The 26,156-nt window shown below is 43.2% G+C and overlaps 1 protein-coding gene across 1 annotated transcript; it reads right to left on the minus strand.

The window, feature by feature from the left end:
* Positions 1-12,797: 12,797 nt before the first annotated feature.
* Positions 12,798-13,733, minus strand: LOC146073458 (olfactory receptor 5P55-like). The gene has a single exon (XM_083180638.1). It carries the CDS (start codon positions 13,731-13,733, stop codon positions 12,798-12,800), a length of 936 nt encoding a protein of 311 aa, XP_083036764.1.
* Positions 13,734-26,156: the final 12,423 nt, after the last annotated feature.

Here is a 26,156-nt window from a genome sequence, read left to right on the forward strand (position 1 = left end):
GGGGGAGCGGGAGAAGAACCTAGTAATGACACTGGACATTAAAGTACATTTTGGTCTTTTTATATACAGGAAACTGTCTGGAATACAGTATTAATATATAACAATATAGCTGGTCTTTAGTATAGGCTGTATCAAATAATATAAATAATGCAAATGGTCATGATATAAATTAGACATACTGTACCATAATAAATAAATACACAAACATAATAGAATTAGTACTACACTTTCCAAGCTCACATTCTCCCACCTCGTGGTAAGGCTCCTGTCTCTTCTTCCTGGTAGCTGCTCTCTTGTCTAGTGTATTGATTGAGGGCTTAGAAACACACACACACACAGCAAACTTGGAAACAGAAGCTTCTACAACTGTGCATGTGCAGCAGCTTTCCTTTGTCGCTTAAAGCTCCAGTGATCGTACAATTTGTCTAATTCAGCATGAATTGTAAATCAGAGCAATAGCAGTTCACTGTGAGCAGATAGTCAATGCCCAGAGTGAAAGAAAAGGTGCCCTGTGAAAAAAAATTGTGAATGCATCCCAAAAAGTTACAGTAGTCTGAGCTTCCACCAAACTGTGACCAAGATAGGCTGAAAGTAGCGAGTACTAACGTCAGAGACCCACCTTAAATTGTGATTGCTATGTGATTGCTAAGCATTTGCATTTTCTGTTGTTACTGTCATTTTACTTGTGTACATACATCCCGAATGCTGCATATGCGCAGTCAGCCTATAATCTCTTAGTTTGCAGGTTCTCGATTTAGCGATTCATCCTGAAATAGGGCCTATAAACCATTGCTATAGTTGTCATAATTTGAGCCACTTGCCAAGTTTAGGTGTGGGGCATTTAGAAACCCACCCATGCATGGGGCTGCTGCAGATTATACTATATTCATTTTAATAGGTTTTTAGCCTTCTTTCACATAGACTTTTACTGTTCTGAATTGGGCCTTATTAATTTAATAGTGCTGAACTATTTAAATAGTGCCCTCATCACGGTTTCACTATTGCCTATTATGCCACTTCTCTTATATATACTTCCTGTATTCCACACTGTGCTATGAGCCTGATTCAGACCTGATCATTGGGCTGTGAGTATATTGAGCCCATCGTTCAGGTAAACACCCCCATGTGCATGGCTGTGAATGCGATCGCATGATGTGCACATAGGGAAAACCATTCAAAATCTCTCACCATATAATGATTTTCCCCTCTGTTTGCAGTACAGAGTAAGCCAGAACTCAGCACTGCGATGGCTGTGGGTCGAAGGAGGCCTCTGATGATGTCATAGGTCCTTCATCCAAATGGACGGAGAATACCAGCATTTTCTGGGGCACTCTCAGATAATGCTGCATTACCGCCCCCAAACACCTACATGGGGCCTTATTCTGATCTGAGCTCAGTACAAATTTGTTCTTAAAATGGGCAAAACCATGTGCACTACAGGTGGGCCAGATGTAACATGTATAGAGAGAGTTAGGTTTGTGTGAGTTATTTTGTTTCTGTGCAGGGTAAATACTGGCTGCATTATTTTTACACTGCAATTTAGATTTCAGTTTCAGCACACCCCACCCAAATCTAACTCTCTCTGCACAGGTTACATCTGCTCCACCTGCAGTGCACATGGTTTTGCCCATTTTAAGAACAAATTTGTACTGAGCTCAGATCAGAATAAGGCCCATGGTGTCAATCACTGTGCGAGCAGCCAGCGAAGGCTAGCAATTACTGTCTGCCTTCTTACAGACGGCTCGCGCATGCACACAGCGTACCGTGCACACATGCGATCGTTCAATAATTGCCCATGCTGTGCATTTGCCACTCAGTGACTTATTATTATTACGATGGAGATAGTGATGATGCACCATTAACCCCTTTGAAATGGAATACAACTGGGGCTCATACTTCATATTCACATCAAGAGTGGGGAGGATAAGTTAAAGGATAGTACAATAGTTTTACCGTTACTCAATGAGTCCTAACAACCGGTAAGGACTCTTGGCAGTTGCTGGGTTAGAAATGATCGCATGAAACTTGCCAACCTCACAACCTAGAAACATAGAGAATCCCTCATTTAAAAGACAAGAGGGCTTATTCAGGTCTGACACATGTTGCAAAGTACTATAGTCCTGCCGCAAAGTGCCTACAGACATGACTTGATTGACAGGCTTCAGCCATTTAAGGGTAGATATGGGGCAGCAATATCGTAGCCTCAATTTCCCAAGACAAAGACATGTTGCCTCCATTTTGGGTGAGAGCTAAAGCCATGGTCTCTGTAAGTAGATGGATATTTCCTAGCCTTTGAGTTGCAGTTGATCTGATGCTGTATCCTAAGATGCTGAACTGGATGATAAATGCATGCAGGAGGCATCTCCTTATAACAGACGTCTCCTGCTGCATTGTTTTTGCTTTCAAGTAAGATCACTTCTTGCACTTCAGCTGGCTGCCACTGTTTCTACAAAGGAAACAGGAAACCTCCTTCTTGCAACAGAGAGGAGGTGAACTACCTCCATTTATGGAAATGTAGTCATTGAGGCCACTTCCCTGCCCACTAATGGCAGCAGACTTTCAAAAAATGTCAGTTTGCAGCCGTAGTGCATCCAATAATTCAGGGCCCAAACAGCACATGTTCTTAATGAGTCCGGTGCATGCACAAAGTACCAAACTTTGGTATTTTTGCTACAAATAGAGCCATGGTCATCTAGCCCTTTAATAGGATTAAGTTATTCACGGCTGTCGGACTTAATCCCCTGCTAATTCCTTTTGTATTGTTCTTTGTATTGTTCTGCAACTGAGAGCAATAGATGATAATAAGTCTTGGTGAGCCATGGCTTACCAGAGAAGACTACTTGAAGAAGGCTCCATCGGAATGTGCTGCTCCTCCAATTAGATTTGGCTCTATGTGCCCCCTTAGCTATTAGTGCATATGTTATCTAGTGATCACAACTAGGTAATCATTCTAATAGAAATGACAAACTAACCTCAAACATGTGGGTGTCACAAAAGGTTTTTTTTGTGAATCCGGCTCTGGAGCTGGACTTGCTGGAAGGTCCTTAGAAGAGGGCCTGAATATAGCGGGTCGAATATACTTCCTGCTCATACAGTCCAGTTAAAGGGGTAATTTGGACTATGTAGAAAGGCAACAATTTAAAGCCCGGGAATAAAGGTGAGGCCTGTTGGTAGGAACGGAGAGTCTGTAGTTGAAGTTCACACTACCGGGAAGCTGGAGTTTAACAGGGAATACGGACTGGTCACCAGGAATCTGGACCAGAATTGGAGGGAATACTGGAGCGTGGAACCGGAGTCATCACCAGAAATCTGGACCGGAATTGGGGGAATACAGCAGACTGGAACTGGAGTCTGCACCAGGAATTTGGGGAATATTGCAGAGCGAACTTGAAATAATAGTAAACAGGGAATATGCAGAAACTAAAGGGTAGCTAAGTGAATAGCAATCACATGTTCTTAACCATAAATAGCGGGGAACTCAGGATGCTGATCCTTACCGAAGGATCACTAGCATTGTTATGGCATCAGCTCTAAGATTCTGGATGGATTTGTAGTTCCTGGGCTGCACTGATTGACCAGAGGAATGTGTAAGGATTAGAGGGCTTTATCAAAATGGCACACAGAGTCGGGGCGGATTGGCCCAGTGGGAAACTGGGCCATTTTCCGGTGGGCCGGTCCAGATCTGCCCTCTTTCCCCCTGGCTGGGCTGCCGCTTTCCCAATAGCTGGGCCACCACTCCCCCCTGGCTGGGCCATGGACCAAGCTACCACAGCGGTTAGCGGCCTTGGTCAAACTAAATATGGCCCGGCCTGTCGTGGCTTTGACCGTTTTAAAGATGGCCACGGGTTTCTTTTGGGTGAAATCATTGGGTGCGCGCACATGAACACCTGGGACTGAGAGGCTGCATGGTGGTGGTGGGCGATTCGCAGATGCCGGGTAAGTGGCTACTTCCAGAAGAGGAAGCACTGGCAGCCAACAGCATCACACCTGGCCACCAGACCTCCAGGAGGAAGAACTGGAGAACTTGCCAAACAGCCCAGACTGGTAAGCACCGTGACCGCGCTGTGACAGTGGGGGGTCAGGACAATATGAAAAAGATTTAACTGACAGAGTACTGTAGGTTCAAGCCAAGTGCCATGCAGAATTTGAGGCTGCAAAACACCTTTCTAGAACACCTCAGTAAGATAGGCTCCAAAATGCCAATCTGGACTGGAAGCTGAGGAACAAGAGGCTACATGAGCACACACAGAACTACTTTCCTTCACTTTTGATGCCAAGGTGGGCTTGTGTACTTTAAACACCAGGGCCTATTTTTAATCCCATTCAGCCCTCTATGTGCTCTCCTCCTCTCTCTCACCGTTCTCTGAGCATGTACACTGGCATCACTAACACCCCCCTCCTGCTCTCATCCCCTCTCCTATCATGGTGCCAGCCCTGTCACTTTCTCCTGGATCCACCCTTGCATCCTTCTGCCAGAATTTTCTCTGGCTTTAATAAAAATGATTCACAATCGGGCACTAGCCAAACAGAAATAGATAAACAATCTTAAGCTGTGTATATATTTATATTATATATCCAGATAAGGAGACTATAGATCCTTGTGATAAAGGATAACAGAGAAAAAAAATGGAGGCACCGGATACTATATACAGTAAGTACATTTATTTAATAACACCAGCAATCAGAGTTGTGATTCAATTGAATATTCTAAAATACAGTAATAACAAAACCATGCTGCACTGCAGGTGGTGTAGATGTAACACCAGGGCCGGTGCAAGGTTTCTTGGCGCCCTAGGCAAAAATTATGCCTACTGCGCTAATATGGAAATACCCAGGGTTTTCCTGGGTCACCCACCGTTTTTGTGGGAATGCCCAGGAAATACTGGGCATGCCCATGCACCTGCCACCTGCCCCCTGCCCGTCCTGATGATTGCAAATAGCTCTGTGACTATGCAAGTCACTGAAGCCATTTGCACAGGGGGCTACACATGCGCATTATAGTGCATGCGCAGTCCCAAAAACATCGGCATAGGGCTGAACTTGCAACATTGCGAGTCAAGCGAAATCAGGCCCTAATATAAATCACATAAGATATAGATCCTGTCCTGATAACGGGCTAGTCCCAAAACACCATTGACCCAGTAAAGCAGTTTTGTTTCACATAAACAAGACCCAGCAGCATAGTATGCAGGGACCGTATCTCTATTAACCAAGCACCCAGGCAAGCTTCACTGCTTACACAGAAAGTGGAGAGAGAGAGAGAGAGAGAGAGAGAGAGAGAGAGAGAGAGAGAGCGCACACACACAGATATATGTATAAAGAATCAAAAGTCCTACAACCTCACCCAAAAACAACAATACATCACACACACACACATATAATCTGTCATATATAGCTACCGGGACAATGTAAAAACCGGACCGGACTAAACCCCGGACTGCCGGACAGGACATCAAAATCTGCAGTCCGGAGCTTGTAGGGTCCGGTCCGGGGGGTGTCCTGTCCAGGGGTGTATTGTCCGACGGGGTCCCTGTGATAGCTATCACCAGGGACATGGGGGAGGGGAGATTACAGCCTCCCCGTGTGATCCGGACCGTCCGGTTTTTGCTACATGCCCGGACCATACAGGGAGGCTTTATTCTACCCTTCCTCCTCTACCTGGTGACAGGTGTGACAGGCAGCCCCCCCCGGACAGAACACCCCCGGACAGGACACCCCCCGGACCGGAGGCTACAGCTACAAAATGCAGAGTTTGATGTCCAGTCCGGCGGTCCGGAGGTTTTGTGTTGGTCCGGTTTTCACCCATACCCATAGCTACCTGCCAGTGACAGAGCTGTGCTGACACAGTCAGCACATTAGTTACAGTACCTCGTATGCAGAGGTGTATGACCAGAGGGAGCACCATGCTCTACAAACATGGCTCTCACTGATGTGCAGCAGTCTCCCTCTCTGCCCTGGCTGACTGTGTTTCACGTGGGGGAGACCAGCTTGTGAGGGACAGGAAGGAGGATCAGCGCGCTGCTGCTGACTGCTATAAGAAACAGTGGTTGCCGGGCAGCAGGGGGAGCGTTCTCACAGCCTTCTTCTGGGTGCTCCCTGCAGTGTGTTCATACAGAGAGGGGCTGTGGGTGGACCAACAACTAAACTTACTGGCCTGGGGGCGCACCCTGTCCCAGCCAAGCTGTCTAGTACTGAGCACAGATGAGATGCTATATAAATAATAAAACCGTCTTTAATAGGCAGCCTGCAGTGCGCCCTCTAGTGGCCGGCGCCCTAGGCAATTGCCCAAAGTTGCCTAGTGGTGGCGCCGGCCCTGTGTAATACACGGAGAGAGAGTTAGATTTGGTTGGTGTGTGTTCAAACTGAAACCTAAATTGCAATGTAAAAATAAAGCTAATGTATCTGTGAGCTACCTGTACATGCAAAAGCAGCCAGTTTTTACCCTGCACAGAAACATGCATGTTGACAGGGTCAAAAGGTCGACTTGGTGAAAAGGTCAACACTGAAAAGGTCAACAAAGGCCAACTCAATGGTTTTCTCAATGTTTTTTTATTTTTATGTCGACAAGGGTTGACATTAGTTTTTCATTTTATGTGTGTATATTTTGACATAAGTTGACATGGACATGCTTCAGGCATGGTGCCTCTCTGCACTTGGCACACTGTTCTAATATAAAAAGAGAACAAGAAAAGAGAGATGGCCGTGTGCTCGAGAGACCGCTTGGTGTAATTAATGACTTTTTTCTATCAAAGCTGCACTGAAAAGATGTGGATACTCCACCACAAACAGATGAAACAATAGACAAAAACACTGCGCTAAGATGAAAACATTATTTTATAAGGCAGTCCTCTGCCTGGGCAGTTCTCTAAGTTAGAAATATACTAAGTGATAAATTACAAAGTGATATTACTTTTAAAGAACAGTTAAAAAAAAAACAGTTGAAAAACATTGAACAACATCAAGCAAGGTAAATACAATACACATTATTACATCATGCTTACCAAACTGCTACTTCTCATTTCATTACATGGAATTTTTACCAAACTTCACTCATCCTGTAATCTCCCTGACACTCACCACTCTGTGCACATTGCCTCTTCTATTATTCACTCCCCTCTTCTCTTCTAAACACTCATGAGCTCTTTACTAAAGGTGCGTACACAAGGGGGCGATATTTTATAATATCGCAGGAAATATGGTCGCTAAGCGACCATATTGCCCACGATGGAAGTGTGCACTGGCGATATATCGCCGGGTGCGCGCTCCCGTTTTTACCCCTGTAGTGATCGCTGGTTGCAGGAACATGCCCCTGTGGCCAGCTGATTACCACTGCCGGGCTCCCCCGGCAGTTTCTTTTTCATCAGCGACCATCTCTGCTCGCTGATTAAAAGGAGAAACTGAGCAATATATTGCTCAGCAATATATGGCTGAGCAATATATCTCCCCCGTGTGTACGGGGCTTTACTTCTCTACTTGTACTTTCACATCCACATCCCACCACCAATACAAAAAAACACAAACATCCACCTTTATCTATCTCTCCTTTCTAATCTTATTAGCTGGTGACATATCACCAAACCCAGGCCCAAACCACCTGTCCCACTAAGAGTTTACTGGTTGTGTGCCTAGAAATTCAGCTAACCTCATAAATATCACATGCCTCCCACCACACTCCAAACAACTTAAATGTGCCCTATTGAATGCACGCTCTGTTTGCAATAAATTAACATCCATCCATGACCTCTTTATCTCTCACAAATTCAACCTGCTGGCAGTTACAGAAACCTGGCTCACACAATCAGACACAGCCTCGCCTGCAGCACTGTCACATGGTGGTTTCCACTTCACTCACACCTCCAGGCCGGGTAACTGTAAAGGAGGTGGGGTTGGTATATTACTGTCACAAGACTTCACATACTCAGTTCTACCACCTGTTATTTCACTCACATTTACATCATTTGAAGTTTCCCCTTTCTCTCTGCGTGTTGCTGCTATCTACCGCCCACCTGGGCTTCCCAAAACTCAATTTCTAGAAGATTTCTCTGCCTGGCTGCCCCATTTCTTATCCCCTGACATCTCAGCTGTCATCCTGGGTGACTTCAATATTGCTATTGACAGTCCACTATCTGTGCATGCTTCCAAACTCCTCTCTCTAACCTCCTCTCTCGGCCTATCCCAGTGGTCTGACTCCTCTACTCATGAGGAAGGCCACTGCCTTGACCTTGTTTTCATAAGGCTGTGCTCAGTCTCTGATTTTACTAACACTCCCTTCTCTCTCTCTGATCCCAATCTCATTACCCTCTCGCTCTCCTCCATTACCCCAAGCTCACTGACACTGAAATCATGCAAGCCTACTCTAACCCGCAGAAATACTAATGCTATTAATTTTCCACAACTTAACACCTCCCTGCAACAACAGCTCTCACTAATTTCTACAATTACCTCTCCTTACTCTGCTGTTTCCCACCTCTACCTGACTCTTGAAACAGCCCTTGATGAAGTGACTCCAGCTACCCATTACACCCCACGTAGGCTTAGATGCCAACCGTGGCACACCAAAACAACAAGATAACTAAGAAATCAGTCACGTAAAGTAGAACGCCAATGGCGCAAATCTCATAGCATGACTGATTTCCTCGCATATAAAACTAGATACCACTCCTACTGCAATGCTTTGGACGCTGCCAAACAAACATACTACCAATCTCTCATCTCTTCTCATGCCACCAACCCTAAGCTACTTTTTAACACATTTAAGTCTCTTCTGTACCCTCCCCCTCCTCCCTCACCAGCTACCATCAGTGCACAAGAACTTGCCTCCTACTTTAAGGACAAAATTGATAACATCCGAGATGAAATGGTATGCTCTTCCACAACCTCTAACCCTCTTTCTTCCCCACCTGAACCCTCTGGCACTTTCTCTTTATTTGAGCCCACAAATTAAAAGGAAGTATCTGCACTCTTCTTATCCTCTTACTCTACTACCTCTCCTCTCGATCCTATACCAGCGCAAGTCATTAAAAATCTATCTCCTGTGATTATTCCAACCTTAACTAAAATCTGCAATCTCTCTCTTACTACTGGTACTTTTCCTTCTCTGCTCAAACATGCAGTGATAACCCCTATTCTAAAAAAACAGAATTCTGACTCTAACTCTCTCTCTCTTACTATCGTCCTATATCTCAGCTCCCATGCCTCTCCAAGCTACTGGAAAGACTTGTCTACTCTCGCCTAACAAACTTTCTTAACTCTAACACCCTATTAGACCCACTTCAGTCAGGCTTTCGCTCTCAACACTCAACTGAGACAGCACTGACTAAAGTGGTGAATGATCTGGTAATGGCTAAGTCTAAAGGCCATTACTCACTGCTTATTCTTCTTGATCTTTCTGCGGCATTTGACACCGTCAATCACTCTCTTCTCTTACAAACACTACACTCCCTAGGTCTTAATGATACAGCCCTTTCCTGGTTCACATCTTACCTATCTGATCACTCTTTCAGTGTTCGTTTCTCTAACTCTACTTCCTCTTCATTACCTCTGTCAGTCGGAGTACCGCAAGGTTGTCTTAGGTCCTCTGCTTTTCTCAATCTATACCTCCTCTCTTGGCAAACTAATCAGCTCTTTTGGATTTCAGTATCACTTGTATTCTGATGATACTCAAATCTATCTATCAACCCCAGAGTTGTCACCAGTGGTTTTGGGTCGAGTCTCTGATTGTCTCTCTGACATCTCATCTTGGATGTCTTGTCGCCAACTCAAACTCAATATTTCCAAAATGAAATTACTTATATTCCCGCCAACTAAGAACATTTACCATCCTGATATCTCCATCGCTGTTGACAACTCAAAAATCTACTCACAAGCTCGTTGATTAGGGGTCATCCTCGACTCTGAACTGTCCATTCTTCCCCACATTCAATCTGTCTCCAAATCATGTTACATGCTTCTAAAAAACATATCAAAAATACGACCCTATCTCACACAAGACACTACTAAATCTCTTATCCATGCACTCATTATATCCCGCATTGATTATTGCAATAGTCTCCTAACTGGTCTTCCCAAGAACAAACTCTCACCACTGCAATCAATTTTAAATGCTGCTGCTAGGTTGATCTTCCTTGCAAGACGCTCATCGTCTGCTGATCTGCTCTGCCAGTCCCTCCATTGGTTGCCTGTATATTACCGTATTCAATATAAAATACTTGCATATAAAGCTATTAACCATACTGCACCATCATATATCTCTGCACTTATCACAAAATATCTCCCATCTCGACCACTACGCTCTACACAAGATCTGCGTCTCTCTTCTACACGGATCACCAGCTCCCATTCACTATTACAGGACTTTCATCGGGCTGCTCCCGTCCTATGGAATGCCCTTCCACGCACATTAAGACTCTCTACCAGTCTCCAAACTTTGAAGCGTTCCCTGAAAACTCACCTCTTCAGGCAAGCCTATCGTATTTAAGTTTTACATGCATAACCCTCCGAGGCACTTATGTATTATATAGCTTTTCTTCTGGACTTGTAACTGCTATGCTATTACTGGTGCTTGTCCTTGTGTTTCCCCCTATATCCCTATAGATTGTAAGCTTGCATCAGGGCCCTCCTACCTCCAAGTCTGTCTGTTGTTGCCCAGTTTGTCTTATCACTGTCTACTATTGTAAAGCGCAACGGAATCTGCTGCACTATATAAGACACTGTAACGGAATCTGCTGCACTATATAAGACACTGTAACGGAATCTGCTGTGCTATATAAGACACTGTAACGTAATCTGCTGCGCTATATAAAACACTGTAACGGAATCTGCTGCGCTATATAAGACACTGTAACGGAATCTGCTGCGCTATATAAGAAACTGTAACGGAATCTGCTGCACTATATAAGACACTGTAACGGAATCTGCTACGCTATATAAGACACTGTAACGGAATCTGCTGCGCTATATAAGAAACTGTAACGGAATCTGCTGCACTATATAAGACACTGTAACGGAATCTGCTGTGCTATATAAGAAACTGTAAATAAAAAATAAAAAAAAATTATTTTGGTTTATAGATAATAAAAAAATATATAAGCAATAAAAGTATATATTCACATCGAAGAGAATATTATTTCATAAAACCGACTATGCTCAGATGGAATTTCTATTCAATTCAGTCACCTTGATGGCAATAATATCAGCTTTCCACTAGATGTCTCTATAAGCAGATACTACGATATATACTGTATGGACAGAATTGATGCTCTATATGAAATCAACCATATAAATCTAATGAAAAAGGTACAATAAAAAACAATACAACAAATAAAATAAAATAAATTAATTAATGAAACAACAACCTATATAAAATGCAGTAGAGCTCAGTCCTGAGTCGGGGAAGTAAAGTTAGCCCCCTGTTTGTTAGTGCTTTTGAGTTATTAGTCAGGCCATAATAAGAAAGTCTCTATTTGTTTAGTGCTTTTTGGTTAGTTTTTTTTGCAAAACAGAAAAGCAGTTCTGTTAGTATTTCCATGCAGCACCACAGTGCACAGCAAAAGCAGAAGAGATTTGATATAGTGGGATGCAGTTTAAATCCAGGCGTTCAGAATCCCGACGCTGGAATCCCGACCGCCAAAATCCCGACCGCCGAAATCCCGACTGCCGAAATCCCGACTGCCGAAATCCCGACACTTTCTCCCTCCGTGGGTGTCCACGACACCCCTGGAGGGAGAATAAATTAGCGTGCCGAGCGTAGCAAGGCACCGGGCCCGCTGCGTGGTGAGCGCAGCGAGCCCGCAAGGGGGGGCGATCCACGTCCCCCCCTTGTCGGGATTTCGGAGGTCGGGATTCCGGCGTCGGGATTTTGAACGCCGGGATCCCAACCGCCGGGATTTCATACTGAATCCGATATAGTTACAAGAATAGTTGTCCTTGTTAGCTTTAGGAAAACATGTTGGTGGACAATCAGGTGCCACCTGAATTAAGATGTAGAAGCACAGTCCCCAGCCTGGTTAGTACTCCAGTCTTGCCTTTTCTAGGTCTGCAACCAAGGAAGCACTGTTTGTCCACAAATACTGTTCCCAGATAAGCAGAAAGATGCCTAATGCATTTATCCGCCTTCCAAACACTCTGCGGCTTCCTCAGAGACGATATGGTTGATTTCCTATAGAGCATCAATGCTGTGTATATAGTACTATCTGCTATCTACTATCTACATCTAGTGGAAAACTGATATTATTACCATCAAGGTGATTTCATTTAATAGAACTTCCATCTTAGCATAGTCGGTTTTTATTAAATAATATTCTCTTGAATGTAAATAGATATTTTTATTGCTTATCTATTTTTTATTATTGATAAACCAAAATAATGTTTTCATCATAGCACAGTGTTCTTGTCTGTTCTAATATAACTCTATGCCCACGTGGATAGTAAAGTGTGAGCAAGTCAGTTTTTTTTACAAACAAAATCATGAAAAACTCATGTCATCTTTGACCTTTTTAAAGTCAACCTTTTGACCACATGGACCTTATGATTGTCAACCTTTTTACCAAGTTGACATTTTGACCATGTTGACCTATTGACCCTGTCAACCTTTTGATAGTCTACCTAGACAATGTAGATCAAAAGCCTGGATGCCAATTTGTAGCGAGCCTTGAGGATAGAGTGACATCAACCCTGAACTAGGGAACTGCATATATTTTACCAGTGAATGCCCCCAACTAGTATAGGCTATTGTTTTCTTAATTAACTGTGAAAGCAGAGCTTTATGGAAACACTTGCAATATATTGTACTTGGTTTCCTATATATTTGGATTCTTTTGTTCTTTATTTATGAATTTATTGAATGCTTTTATGATGTCTTTGTTCCTCAAGCTGTAGATTATAGGATTTAAAAATGGAGTAATGACGGTATACAGCACAGAAAGTGCTTTACCGATATTTACTGGTTTACCTTTGTTTGGCATAAGATACATAGCATTAAGTGTAACATAAAATATAGATACCACAACAAAATGGGAACTGCAGGTTGAGAAGGCTTTCTCCCGTCCAACAACTGAAGTCATTCTAACAATACTGTAAATTATATAGGAGTAAGATAGAGCAATCACTATAAAAGAACATAAAAATAATGGAATACCAAAAATACTAGCTATTATTCGAACTGAGAAAAGACTGGAACATGAGAGTTCAAGAACAGGGTCAAAGTCACAAAAAAAATGGTCTATGATGTTTGGTCCACAGAAGTTTAGTTGGCACATCTGTGATGCTTGAATGAATACAAAAATGCAACTAGATATCCAAGACACAATGATCAGCTCCATGCAGAATAAAGGGCTCATTATCGAGTTATAATTTAGAGGGTTACAGATCGCAAGATATCGATCATAAGACATCAATGTCAAGAGAAGGCACTCCAGAGCCTCAGAGAAGCCAAATACAGAAAATTGGGTGAAACAACCTACGAAGGATATGGTGCTTCCATCAAACAAGATGACTTGAAGGAGGTTGGGGACAATATCTGTGGTCAAAATGAGGTCAGACATGGAGAGTTGGATGAGAAAGTAGTACATGGGGAGGTGAAGACTCTTGTTGTGACCCACCAACATGATGATCAGAAGGTTACCAATTAATGTTGCACAATAAATTGCAAGAAATAAAAGGAAGAGGAGATATTTCATACCATTAATGTTATTAAATCCCAGAAATATTATAGTTGTGAGATTGTTATGAAACATTTGTGGAAATAAAATAGGACAAACTTATAAAACACAAAAGGCTCCTTCTTGAAAGTGTGACGTCACCTTTATAAATTAAGATTCTTATATAATACAATAATTACATTTAATTGACAGTAAATGGAACATATCATATTTATATTTCTTTAGCCCTATAAAGTTATGTATTGTCCATATTCATTGAAGACCCGGACCTTCCAAACATAGGAGGTGACAGCATTTGTTGTAAATCAATCATTGCATGTACTGTATATGGTAGACCTGTGAAGGACAGACATTAAAGAACATTCAAATGGTTGTAATATTAAAACCCCATAGTCCTTCTGCCACGGTGTCTGGCTAATTTTTAAAGGCACTGGTGCTGATTTGGGTTTATGGGACTTCCTGTACATAATTGACAGTGACAGGCATCAGCACCTCAATAGCAACATGTGTACTGTGTACCATGATAGACATCTTCATATATAAGCATCATTAACTAGTACCTTCTCTCTACACCCTCCAAGACACACTATGTATTACCAAAATCTGAAAACCCTAGGAAAGTGACTTCTGTTACCACCGACATCCTCTTATATTGATGCTATAGACATTTGAGACAAGGTTTTACATTTGTTTGGTGGTGGGCAGAAAACTGTGCATTGTTCTTCTCTTCAATGTAGTTGACTTGGGTTAACAGATGTGTCTGCATACGACACACCTGTCCTCAAATCATGACAGAAAATCTCAATTGGTGTGTCACAAACTTAGTGACTTACTCAATGACCTAGTGCATGCATACTCACTCTTAATCTAATATGAACAAAAATAGCGTACCACATTGTCCACATACAGTTTTGGTACTTACATTTGAGAGGTGGACTTGGGAAAGGAAGACTCAGGAAATCACAATTCCAGCACAGAAATGCTGCGAACTGAGTCTTAGACACCCAAAGTATAATTCCCAATAACCATCCCTCAGAGCCATGGTAGCACATAGTATTGGGGACTTATGCCGGATCCCATGTTTTATCTCCCCCAATACAGGTACTGTTTAAAAAAAAAAAAAAAAAAAAACACAGGCGATAAATGTATAGCCCTAAAACATCCATTGGCATAAAATCTCAAAAATAGCCCAATTATTTTCTGGAAAAAAGTAGCTCAGCTGATTGGATGACCATCCGTGTTATTCACTTAATAACGTACCACCATAATTTCCTTTATTTCAAAAATTATTTTTGAACTGTGCAACTGTAGCTCATAAAAAAATAAAAGGTAGAAAAATTTAGCAATACAATAAGATTGGAAATATGAATTACCTGAGAAGAAACATTTTTAGAAACAAGAAACAAGTTTAAATTTTTATATGTTTTAAAGTTATACGATGGTACTGGCAACCAATCAGAATTTACTTCTAATTTATTTAGCACCTTCTAGAAGATAACAGATAGTATCTGATCATTTGCCCATAGCAACATCCCATGTTAAGTAGAATTCCAATTTAGTAAATTACCCCCATATAAATATTAAAAAAATATGTTCCTAATAATATACAGTAAGATTTCCAAAGATAATGGGAGAAATTTAATAGAATGAGAGATTCAGAAAGTGAGAGATTTGGGAAAAATCTCCATTTTTTTTAAAGCGGCAATCATTTCCATTTCAAAATCAAACTGGTTTTGCAGTGTAAACGATTGCTGCTTTTTAAAAAAATGGAGATTTCTTCTTCTGAATTTCACCCTAGATGTATAAATAACACCATTGGTAAAAACGAATAATAAACTAGATGATACACATGACTTACAAAATAAGTTTGCTTTGAATATATTTTGTAGATAAATGTATGCTTTTACAAGTTTTCAAAGACATGTGATCTACTTAATATTGATATACAGTAGTTCCTCTACTTAATGATTTAGTCTGATGATGGAAATTAACAAAGAAAATAAACAAATAATACAATCAACTTACATAATTAGAATTCACAATTTGAAACAAAACAGAACATTTATAAAGTATTTCGTGAAAAAGTCTTACACGGCATGATTAAATAAATCAGAGATCTACCTTACAAATCATTTTATAAACTGGTAGATTAAGCCACGGAGACATCTTTGTACTCTGAAGTGTTGGTCTTAGTCTCCGGGGTGATTATAAGAAGTCCGTGGTGCAAATCTAGATGTAACAAATATAGCTTTAGGAAGAGATGCTAAGACATTGAAATTTGAAAAATTAATTATTGAAAAATATTAATTACTATCGAATATGTCAAATATAGAGTACTGGAGCCATGGCTCCAATGTGATCTGACATTTCCAGGCCAAAATTATTTTGTCCATAGGAAATACAACTATTGAAATGCAACATTTTCTATATTGTAATTTGTTTTTATTTGCAGGCTACATTTGCATGCACATCATATAATGTACGCATCACAGCATGGATATAAATGAGCATATCTGTAGGTTCCTAAACTAAAAAACTAAAATCAAAATATTTTAGAATATGTCTCATTCAGATATTTCCCCATACATCTAGCCTCAATACGCCATGCTGTACATGATGCTTGGTGTGACCAGTGGCACCAAGAATGGTGTACTTTTTACCTGGGCCAGGATCAGATGAAGAGGCCCGGGTCCTGCTCCCCCACTGCAGCTAGCCGGGCAGTTTGAGTAGAGAATGGGGGTGGGGGAAGGAAGCACCAGTTAGCATACTGTTGCAGGTGGTGCATCCTGTACACCTGTAGCATCCGGGTCGCTGGGTCATTAACCAGGTCGAGTTTTGTTGAGGTTCCGGACATACATTTGGTCTCATGAGCAGCTCCTTGAGATTCGGGCCTTTACGATATGACATCATAGGGCTGATGTGTTTTTGAAGTTTCAGGGTGGGGTCGGAGGAGACCATGGACCAGTTCTTCTGGAGTCTCTTTTGGATGTTAGAGGAAGAGTGGTTGTAGGTGTTAACAAAGGTTAGGCGAGGCGCTTTGGTAGCATCATTTCTTAAACCGTTGTTCTGGGTCGACATGTTGTGCCTAGCTTTGCGTAGACATCTGCTCAGTACATGGTTTGAATATCCTCGTGACTTGAACCTGCTGGTCATTTCTGCCAGTTGTTCATCCAGGACGGTGTTGTTGGTGTTATTGCGTATTATTTGCATAAATTGCGAAATAGGTAGGTGCTCTTTGAGGGTAGGGGGATGTTGGCTGCTGGTCACCAGTAATGTATTTCTGTCCGTGGATTTTCTGAATAGGCAGGTTTGTAGTGAGCCAGTGGTGTAGCTCACACTGATGTCGAGGAAGTTGATCGAGGAGGCGTTGATGGTGTATGTGAAGCGAATGGGATTATTTAAGGTGTTGAGAGAGTTGATCATATCTGTGAAATCAACCTGGGAGCCAGTCCACACAAGGAAGATGTCGTCGATGTAGCGTTTGAAGACTTGGATGTGTTGGCTGTATCTGGGTAATATAAATTGGTCCTCAGAATATCCTCAGAAACTAGTAGATGAGCAGCTGGAGATTGCAGCTCACAGAAAAGTAAAAAGCCGCCAGACACAAGGGAGCAGTACCGGGGTATATACAATTGCACCCCGAGAGGCTCACATACATTCAAGTGAAGCCTGGGAGAGGTATCCAGATAACATCGGAGCCCCACAGCATACATTTAAAGATCAGCGTCCCGGTGACCCTGCCAGACTGCGAGCGCAGGCAGGTGCTGGCTGGTGAGAGAAACGCAGGCTGTGTGTTCTTTTTGCTCTTAGGATTACCTGTCCCTATCTCCTACACACGAGGGAATACTTTATTCAAACACAGGGAAAACCCGAAGGGTCACCACAGTGGCAGTGTGGTGCCTGAAGGGAAGAGTACCAGTGAAGGAGCAGCATTTCATCCTGCTAAAGAAATCCCACTGAGAAACATCTAAGTGGTAGGAGATTCTGCCCCCGAGAGGTCCGGTGAGCCTATTTTAAAACTTTTTTTCTGCAAGGAACGAGACTGTATACTGTGTTTTATATTTTGTATTTTTTGCAATTTTTTATTCATATCTTTGGGAAAAGTTTTTTACTTATATCTTTGGCAAAAGTTTTTTTGCATATATATTGGCTTCATAAATAAAAGTTTTTTAAGTAAAAGAAGAAAAAACTTCTGGAATAATCTGTTAATTTTGAAAACCTGCGAACCCCATATAAAGAATTGCACATTAACCCAGCACTGCAGATAATCCCTGTTTCTGCATAGAGATTGTCCATTGAAATAATCATTGATTAAATATTTTCACCTGGGATTCAGCAGCTGCAGGGGGAGAGCGCTTGAGACTGTGTGGACTGACTTTTTTAAAATGTATATCACTATGTCACACCATTACCTGCATTCCACTTTGTCACCTGTGGTGGCATGTCCATGGTAGGTGCATAGGCTCCCTTTAAAACTATATGGGTCATTGATACATATCACTCTTTGCTCAGTTTTTTCCAGCATGTTACCCACTATGAACACTTTATACGATACTGTACGATGTTGCATGAGTTTTTTCCACTGGTGTTTGCACAATGTTGGATAACTTTACCACGGTGTACATATTGTTTTTTGTTTATACACATTTTCGACTATCTATGTCTCCCTTTCCCTGGTTTATAGTACCTACATCAGACCTAACTTGGTGCTGGATTGCCTGGGGTCCTCCCAGGCTCCCTACACCTCGTTATTTATATGCCCCACATATGCTAGTTTGTCCCATACATAGCGGTGCGGTCGCAACTTCTACTGCTGACGCCCGCTTCCTTATACGCGAGTTGACACGCAAGCACTCCGCTAGCCGGAAGTGCTTGCGTTCCAGAGCACCCTCACAGGGCTCTGTGATTCTCCTCCGTTGTCCCTAGATGCCCTATACGTGATTGACACGCAGACGCTCCGCTAAGCCGGAAGCGCTGCGTTCCACTGACTTCTACAGCGCTCACACGCTGTCAGCATTCACACGCTGACAGCGTGTCACTTCCGGTACCCGGAGGTGACAGCGTGATGCGGTCCATATGCGTTCCAAACGCGGCCGCTACATCCTGCTAGCGCTATTTTGGCGCGAAGCAGGCTGTCAGTCACCTGGCACACGTTGGTATCCGTGCGCCCTAGTGACTTCCGGTCTCCAGGTACTTAAACCAGGCTCTGCAGCCTCTCTGGGTGTCTCACCCACTGCACCTATGCTGGTGTACACATATCGCTCCTGAAGCTTTATCCTCACCTTTATTCACCACTAAAACGTAAGTTACTGCTACCTGATCACTCTCTGATGTATAGATTTGTTTTTGTGCACTAATGGGCATATCTGCAATATTTGTATATCTCCAGGCTCCTTGATAAAGGTCCATTTTCTTTAGGACCGAAACGTCGGGGCTATGGTGAAGTCAGGATTTACTTGACATGTTATGTTGAAAATAAACTATCTTTATTTTTATCAAAAGTATCATTCTTAGCTAATGCTTGCGTCTCTTTGAGAGAACCCTAGCTATATATATATATATATATATATATATATATATATATATATATACACAACAGAATACGGCGGCACCCGGATAATAAAGACAATGGACGCAGGTCAAGGATCTAACATTTTCGATGTATTGATTACATTGTCATCAGGATAACCAGAGAAAATTACAAATGTACCTTATATCACCCCGCCACCAAGTGAGACAGGCATCCACGGCACGCTGTGCTGCGGTCGATGCGCACGATAGTGACGTCATCGCACCACGCTGGTTGCCATGGTAGCCTGAAATACAAAGAAAAAATTGCAGTGGTGTTAAATACGCACATAACATACTGTAACAATGAAGCATAATGTATAATAAAGATGCCATAGGTGTGAAGCGACATGCTGTGTAAATATGAGTCTAAGTAAGACTGTAGCTGAATGCTGTCGCAACTGAGCACACTGCGGTAACAGACCAAACGGTTACACTGGGCATGAAAAGTCACCTTACAGGAAACAATGTAAACCGGCTGATTCATTGAGACCCCTCGGGGAGAGTGTTCCCAACTTGTGAATCCAGCGGGCCACTCTCCTGAGTAGATGCAGAGACCTGTCACCTCTGCGTATCTGGGCAGGTTCATGATCAATAGTCATATACTTCAATTGGGAGACGTTATGTCCTAGTTGTAGAGAGTGCCTCACAACTGGTTGGTCACTATGTCTGCTATTGTAAGCCGCCAGGATCGCAGTTTTATGGGCTGCCATTCTCTCAAGGTGCGCTCAGTTTTGCCTACATACGCCAGGCCGCAGGGACAGGTTATTACATAGACAATAAATCGCGTGGTGCACGTGACCCTATGTCAGATCATGTACCTGTGCCCTGAATGGGGGTGAGGGAAATCTTTGCCAACTGTACGAGCCCCACATACGGCACAATTGAAACAGCGAAAACAGCCCTTTTTGAGTTCTAGAAATGACCCTTGTTCTGAGCTAGCCTTGCGCATCCCTGTAATATCTGTGCGAACAACAAGATCCCTGATATTTCTGCCGCGACTATAGGATGGCATAATGCAGGAATCCTGTAGATTGAGGTCAGGGTCTGTGCTCAAGATTGGCCATAAATCGCGTGTATTGGAGTTGATCTTTTGGCTGTCACAATTAAAGTGATTGACCCACGGAATAATATTAGATAATTTCTTCTTGGGTCGTGTTTTGAGAGTGTCTGCACGGGACGAGTAAAGTGCTTTGGTCATTGCTTTAGTTAATAAATCAACTGAGTAGCCTCGTTCAAGAAAATTGGCTAACATTCTATCAATATGAGATGAGAGATGGCAGTGGCCTGGTCAGAGCATATTTTAATTGCTCTTAAAAACTGTGAATAGGGGAGTGAGAATTTTAATTTGGGGGGGATGAAAACTTCCAGCATGCAGTACTGTGTTGCGGTCAGTCGTTTTGCAAAATAATTCGGTGTTAATTTTGCCCGCATTGAGGCTTACCAGAACATCAAGATAATGAACTTGTTCAGTGCTCATGCAGTATGTCAGTTGTACAGGATGTCCTGTGGCATTAAGTGTGTTAATGTAACATTCAAGTGAGCTGGTGTCATCTAGCCACATTATGAATACATCATCGATGTATCATTGATAATTGACAATCCTTTCTACAACTCAAAAAGGGTTGTTTTCGCTGTTTCAATTGTGCCGTATGTGGGGATCTTACAGTTGGCAAAGATTTCCCTCACCCCCATTCAGGGCACAGGTACATGATCCGACATAGGGTCACGTGCACCATGTGATTTATTGTCTATGTAATAACCTGTCCCTGCGGCCTGGCGTATGTAGGCAAAACTGAGCACACCTTGAGAGAATGGCAGCCCATAAGACTGCTATCCGGGCGGCTTACAATAGCAGACATAGTGACCAACCAGTTGGGAGGCACTATCTACAACTAGGACATAACATCTCCCAATTGAAGTATATGATTAGTGATGACAGGTCTCTGCGTCTACTCAGGAGAGAGGCCCGCTGGATTCACAAGTTGGGAACACTCTCCCCGAGGGGTCTCAATGAATCAGCCGGTTTACATTGTTTCCTGTAAGGTGACTGTGCATCAGCAACTTTTCATGCCCAGTGTTGAACACGTAACCGTTTGGTCTGTTACCGCAGTGTGCTCAGTTGCGACAGCATTCAGCTGCAGTCTTACTTAGACTCATATATACACAGCATGTTGCTTCACACCTATGGCATCTTTATTATACATTATGCTTTATTGTTCCAGTATGTTATGTGCGGGTTTAACACCACTGCAATTTTTTGTATTCTTTGTATTTTAGGCTACCATGGCAACCAGCGTGGTGCGATGACGTCACTAGTGGGCGAATCGACTGCAGCGCAGCGTGCCGTGGATGCCTGTTTCACTTGGTGGCGGGGTGATATAAGGTAGGTTTTAATTTTCTCTGGTTATCCTGATGACGATGTAATCAATACATCAAAAACATTAGATCCTTGACCTGCGTCCATTGTCTTTATTATCCAGGTGCCGCCGTTTTCTGTTGTGTAAATACTCACCCATCCAGGGTGTTTGGGAAGGCACCGGAGCAAGTACTGGGACCATTAAGGTGTGCTGCCACAATATATATATATATATATATATATATATATATATATATATATATATATATATATATATATATATATATATATATATATATATATATATAGAGGAGTCTTTGGTCCGGCACACACAAACAAGCGCTACCGCGCTAATAGACAGTACTTTACCCGGTGCCGCACCGTCCAACTACTATCTACAATACAAGTGAGGGCACCGGGTAAAGTACTGTCTATTAGCGCGGTAGCGCTTGTTTGTGTGTGCCGGCCTAAAGACTCCTCTACTATTGGATTACAGCCTTATCAACTGTTCTCCTGTCAAGGCACCCAAATCTACTACGCTGGTTATATACCTGAAGTGTGCTAAGAAATACTGCGGTATTTCCCTGTTTGTGTATGGGATACACATCGAACTGAGCAGTGCACTGGTTCTATACATTCCGTGAACTTTGTCTTATAACTTGATTGTTCATTTTGCTCCAATGGAGCCTGAATTGGAGTCAGCTGCTGGTGGCTATATGCACCAAACATACCCTATTGGTGATATTAACAATTTTTCAGATGCAGATGCTCAAGCCATCTTATACAACCCAGAGATGATTAATCTATTTGAACCACCATCGACTGAGACTTTATTCCGGGATCTCTTAAAACATAAAAAGAAAGAAATCGACCTTATGTTTCACGGCCTCACGCTTAGTGAATACTTCCGTGCTAAGAAGATCCCCCGTGGATTAAGAGTAAAAAACGCGGTACTTGTTTACTATCTGGGCGCCCACGATTTTAATCGCGGGCATCGGGGGTAAAATCGGGGCCATCGCGGGCATCGCGGCCGATAAAAAATCGGGTGCGATGTGCCAGACGCGATGCCCGCGATTTTCCCATAGAGAACAATGTTAAATGCCTCAATTTACCCGCGATGACCGCGATTTACCATAGGAAACAATGTTAAATGGATCAATTTCCCCAAATTATCATAGGGAACAATGGGAAATGGGGCAAAAACACCCCTGAACATAAAAATGTCCCCCCAAAAGTAGTTGACGCCACCCCGCCATCAACGTGAACCCGAAGCGTGGCGAGCGCAGCGAGCCCGCGAGGGGCGGCGGTACGCGTCCTCCGACCTTTTCATGCCCTACTATCCTTTAGGGCGTGGAGTGAGAATAGAATAGTGTGGCGAGCGCAGCGAGCCACCGAGCCCGAAGCGTGGCGAGCGCAGCGAGCCCCGCGAGGGGACGCGGATACCTTCACAGGTAAACGCGTCCCTTCGCGGACTTCACAGGTGTCCGCGTGGCCACGGACACCTGTGAAGCCCGCGAGGGGACGCGTTTACCTGTGAAGGTATCCGCGTCCCCTCGCGGGGCTCGCTGCGCTCGCCACGCTTCGGGCTCGGTGGCTCGCTGCGCTCGCCACACTATTCTATTCTCAACTCCACGCCGACGTGGATAGTAGGGCATGAAAAGGTCGGAGGACGCGTACCGCCGCCCCTCGCGGGCTCGCTGCGCTCGCCACGCTTCGGGTTGGCGTGGATCGTGGGGTGGCGTTAAAAATTTGGGGGGACATTTAACGGTTAATTGTGCCTATTTGGGCTCTGTAGCCCATTTAACATTGATTCCTTTGGCCACATCGGGTCCATTGAGGCATTTAACAGTAAAATCGCGTCGGTCGGGCCATTTAACATTGATTCCTATGGGAAATCGGGTGCATCGCGTCGTGGGCATCGCGGGTACATTTATGGCCGGCCGCGACGCGACCGACGCGATTTCCATGTTTAACATGGGTTTCAATGGGAAATCGTGGGCATCGCGTCGGTCGCGTCGCGGCCAGACATAAATGTACCCGCGATCACCACGACGGGCGCCCAGATAGGAAACAAGTACCAAAAACGCTCCAACCCTCGGTAAAAAAGATCCCACGTTCTGCAGGAGATGGGTGGCAACACTCAATAAGTGCTCCTTTGATCTGATGCTCCTCATCATCGAGTTTACAACAAAGGAATGCACTGCACTAAAAAATAAAATCGACCAATTTGAATCTATTCATAAAACAACATTATTGGAAGATCCTTCAACCAACTGGTATGAGAAATTGTCTGCCCAACTGGTTAATTATAAGCGTGAGCTAACTAGATTTAAGAAGGAAAAACGCGAAAAAGTCGACGCAGATTATGAAGCAAACACTGTTTATCAGTGGACATCAGCCCCCAAAGGTGATCGTCGCCCGTTTTTCCGCCGACAGAGATACAGAGGATATGTGACTTCTGAACAATCTACGGATAATCATTCCTCAAATAGTGAGACGGAGACTGGAGCCAGAGCTGGTAAAGCAAGAGGGAGACGTCAACCGACTGGCCCTTTAGGGGTGACAACACGCCTCAGAGAAGGCGCAGGCGGTTTAATAGAAGGGGGCATCAATGGGAGAGGCAGGCAAGTTGGAGGAAAACCGCCAGCCATGGGGAGAACCTAGTAGTGAATTTATCATCACAATCACTGACGGAGGCTGAAATGAAGCTTTTATCTAAAGGCTTGTCATTCGTGCCGACTACGCATATCGACACATTGACATGGAAGGCTGAAAAGCACTCACTCCACCGTCAATTGAAATTAAAAGAATTTTTTGATAGATCGCCCAAAACTCCTGGCCTGGATACTATCCCTCCCAATACCAACATTCCCCCTCAACTTAAAAAATTGCAGCCCCATTCCACCTTCGACCCGCAGTCGTCAAATCCTTCAATAAAAACGTTCATGAGACTGTTGGATATACAAGTTGATGACTCGCTGGCCCAGTCCCCACCCACACACTCCAATTTATCTGCAATGGAGCGGGACACTTTAAAATCATTGGCTTCTAATCAGAAATTGATATTTAGACCAGCAGATAAGGGTGGTGCCCTAGTGGTTATGGACTTCTCCAAATATAAAAAAGATCTGGACTCACAACTATCTGATGTTTTGACTTACCGCAAATTATCCCGGGACCCCACATTAGAATACAAGGATATATTATGCCGGCTCTTGAAACGAGCAGTTGATTCTGGAACCATACAACAAGCCTTGATGGATGCCCTCGTACCACAATTTCCGATCGTGCCTGTGATTTACAGCATCCCAAAAATACATAAGTGTCTGGACAATCCTCCGGGACGCCCAATTATTGCCGCAAGGCAATCACTATCTCAACTGACATCGGTGTATATAGACGCTGTCCTTCAACCTTATATCGTACGTCATCCGTGATACCTTTTGGACACCACAACTCTCTTGCAGGTACTACGGACACTTCCAGCTCTTGGGGATGAGGTATGGCTTGTTACACTTGACGTTAAGAGCCTATATACTGTCATACCTCATGCCGCTGGCATGGAGGCTGTTGATTTATTCTTACGGTCACAATCTGATTATATGGGTCCTGATATCGCATTTCTGCTGACGTTACTTGATTATATACTGACCAAAACTTATTTTATACATGATGGAGGATTCTGGCTGCAAGTAAATGGCTGCTCTATATGATCTAATGCAGCACCTGCATATGCGAACATCTATATGTTCTTGGTTGAACAAAATATTTTCTTTAATGATTCCTTGATTGCAGCCAGAATCCTTCTGTATCGACGCTTCATTGATGACCTGCTCATTTTTTTGGGAAGGCCCCATTACTGATTTGACTGGTCTAATTGAAGCGCATAATGCTGGTGATAGCCCCGTTAAATTCACTATGTCATTTGATCGAAATGTCATTAATTTTTTGGATGTTGCCATTCATTTGAATGAGAGCCGGTTGTCTACCACATTATTCAAAAAATCAACGGATAGGAATAATCTGTTGCATGGTACCAGCGCTCACCCTATGAGTCTTATTAAGGGATTGCCATATTCTCAGATGGTCCGCCTAAAACGTATTATTTCAGACCCTGTTGAATGTGAAAAACAGTTGGTAGTGTTGACTGATAAATTCCTTGAGAGAGGTTATAGACCCAGTGACCTCAGGAATGCTAAACAGCGTGTTGATCTCATTACCCGTGATGACTTGTTGAAAGCAAAACCTCCATCACAGTCTACCCAAGAAATCATCCCATGGGTGACTAAGTTCTCTAGTGCTAGCCCCACTATAAATAGGGTCTCTAAAAAATTATGGCCCATTGTAGCTACCGATAGAGAGATCTGTTGCTTAATGCTAAAAAAACGAAGGAGATTATTGTTGATTTTAGGAAAAATAAGACTGAGCATGCAAGGCCTATTCAGATAGAAGGGTCGGAGGTAGAGAGGGTTAAAAGCTTTAAGTTTTTGGGTACTAGCATCTCAGAGGATCTTTCTTGGTCAACTAATACTGAGAGCTTGGTGAGGAAGGCCCATCAACGACTCTTTTTC

The sequence above is a fragment of the Crinia signifera genome, chromosome 4 (genome assembly GCF_055691185.1).
Source record: "Crinia signifera chromosome 4, ASM5569118v1, whole genome shotgun sequence".
In the NCBI taxonomy this organism is placed as follows: domain Eukaryota; kingdom Metazoa; phylum Chordata; class Amphibia; order Anura; family Myobatrachidae; genus Crinia; species Crinia signifera.

Excerpts from the sequence above, each read along its gene's own strand:
- LOC146073458 (XM_083180638.1), bottom strand. The coding sequence starts at position 13,733 with ATGTTTCATAACAATCTCACAACTATAATATTTCTGGGATTTAATAAC.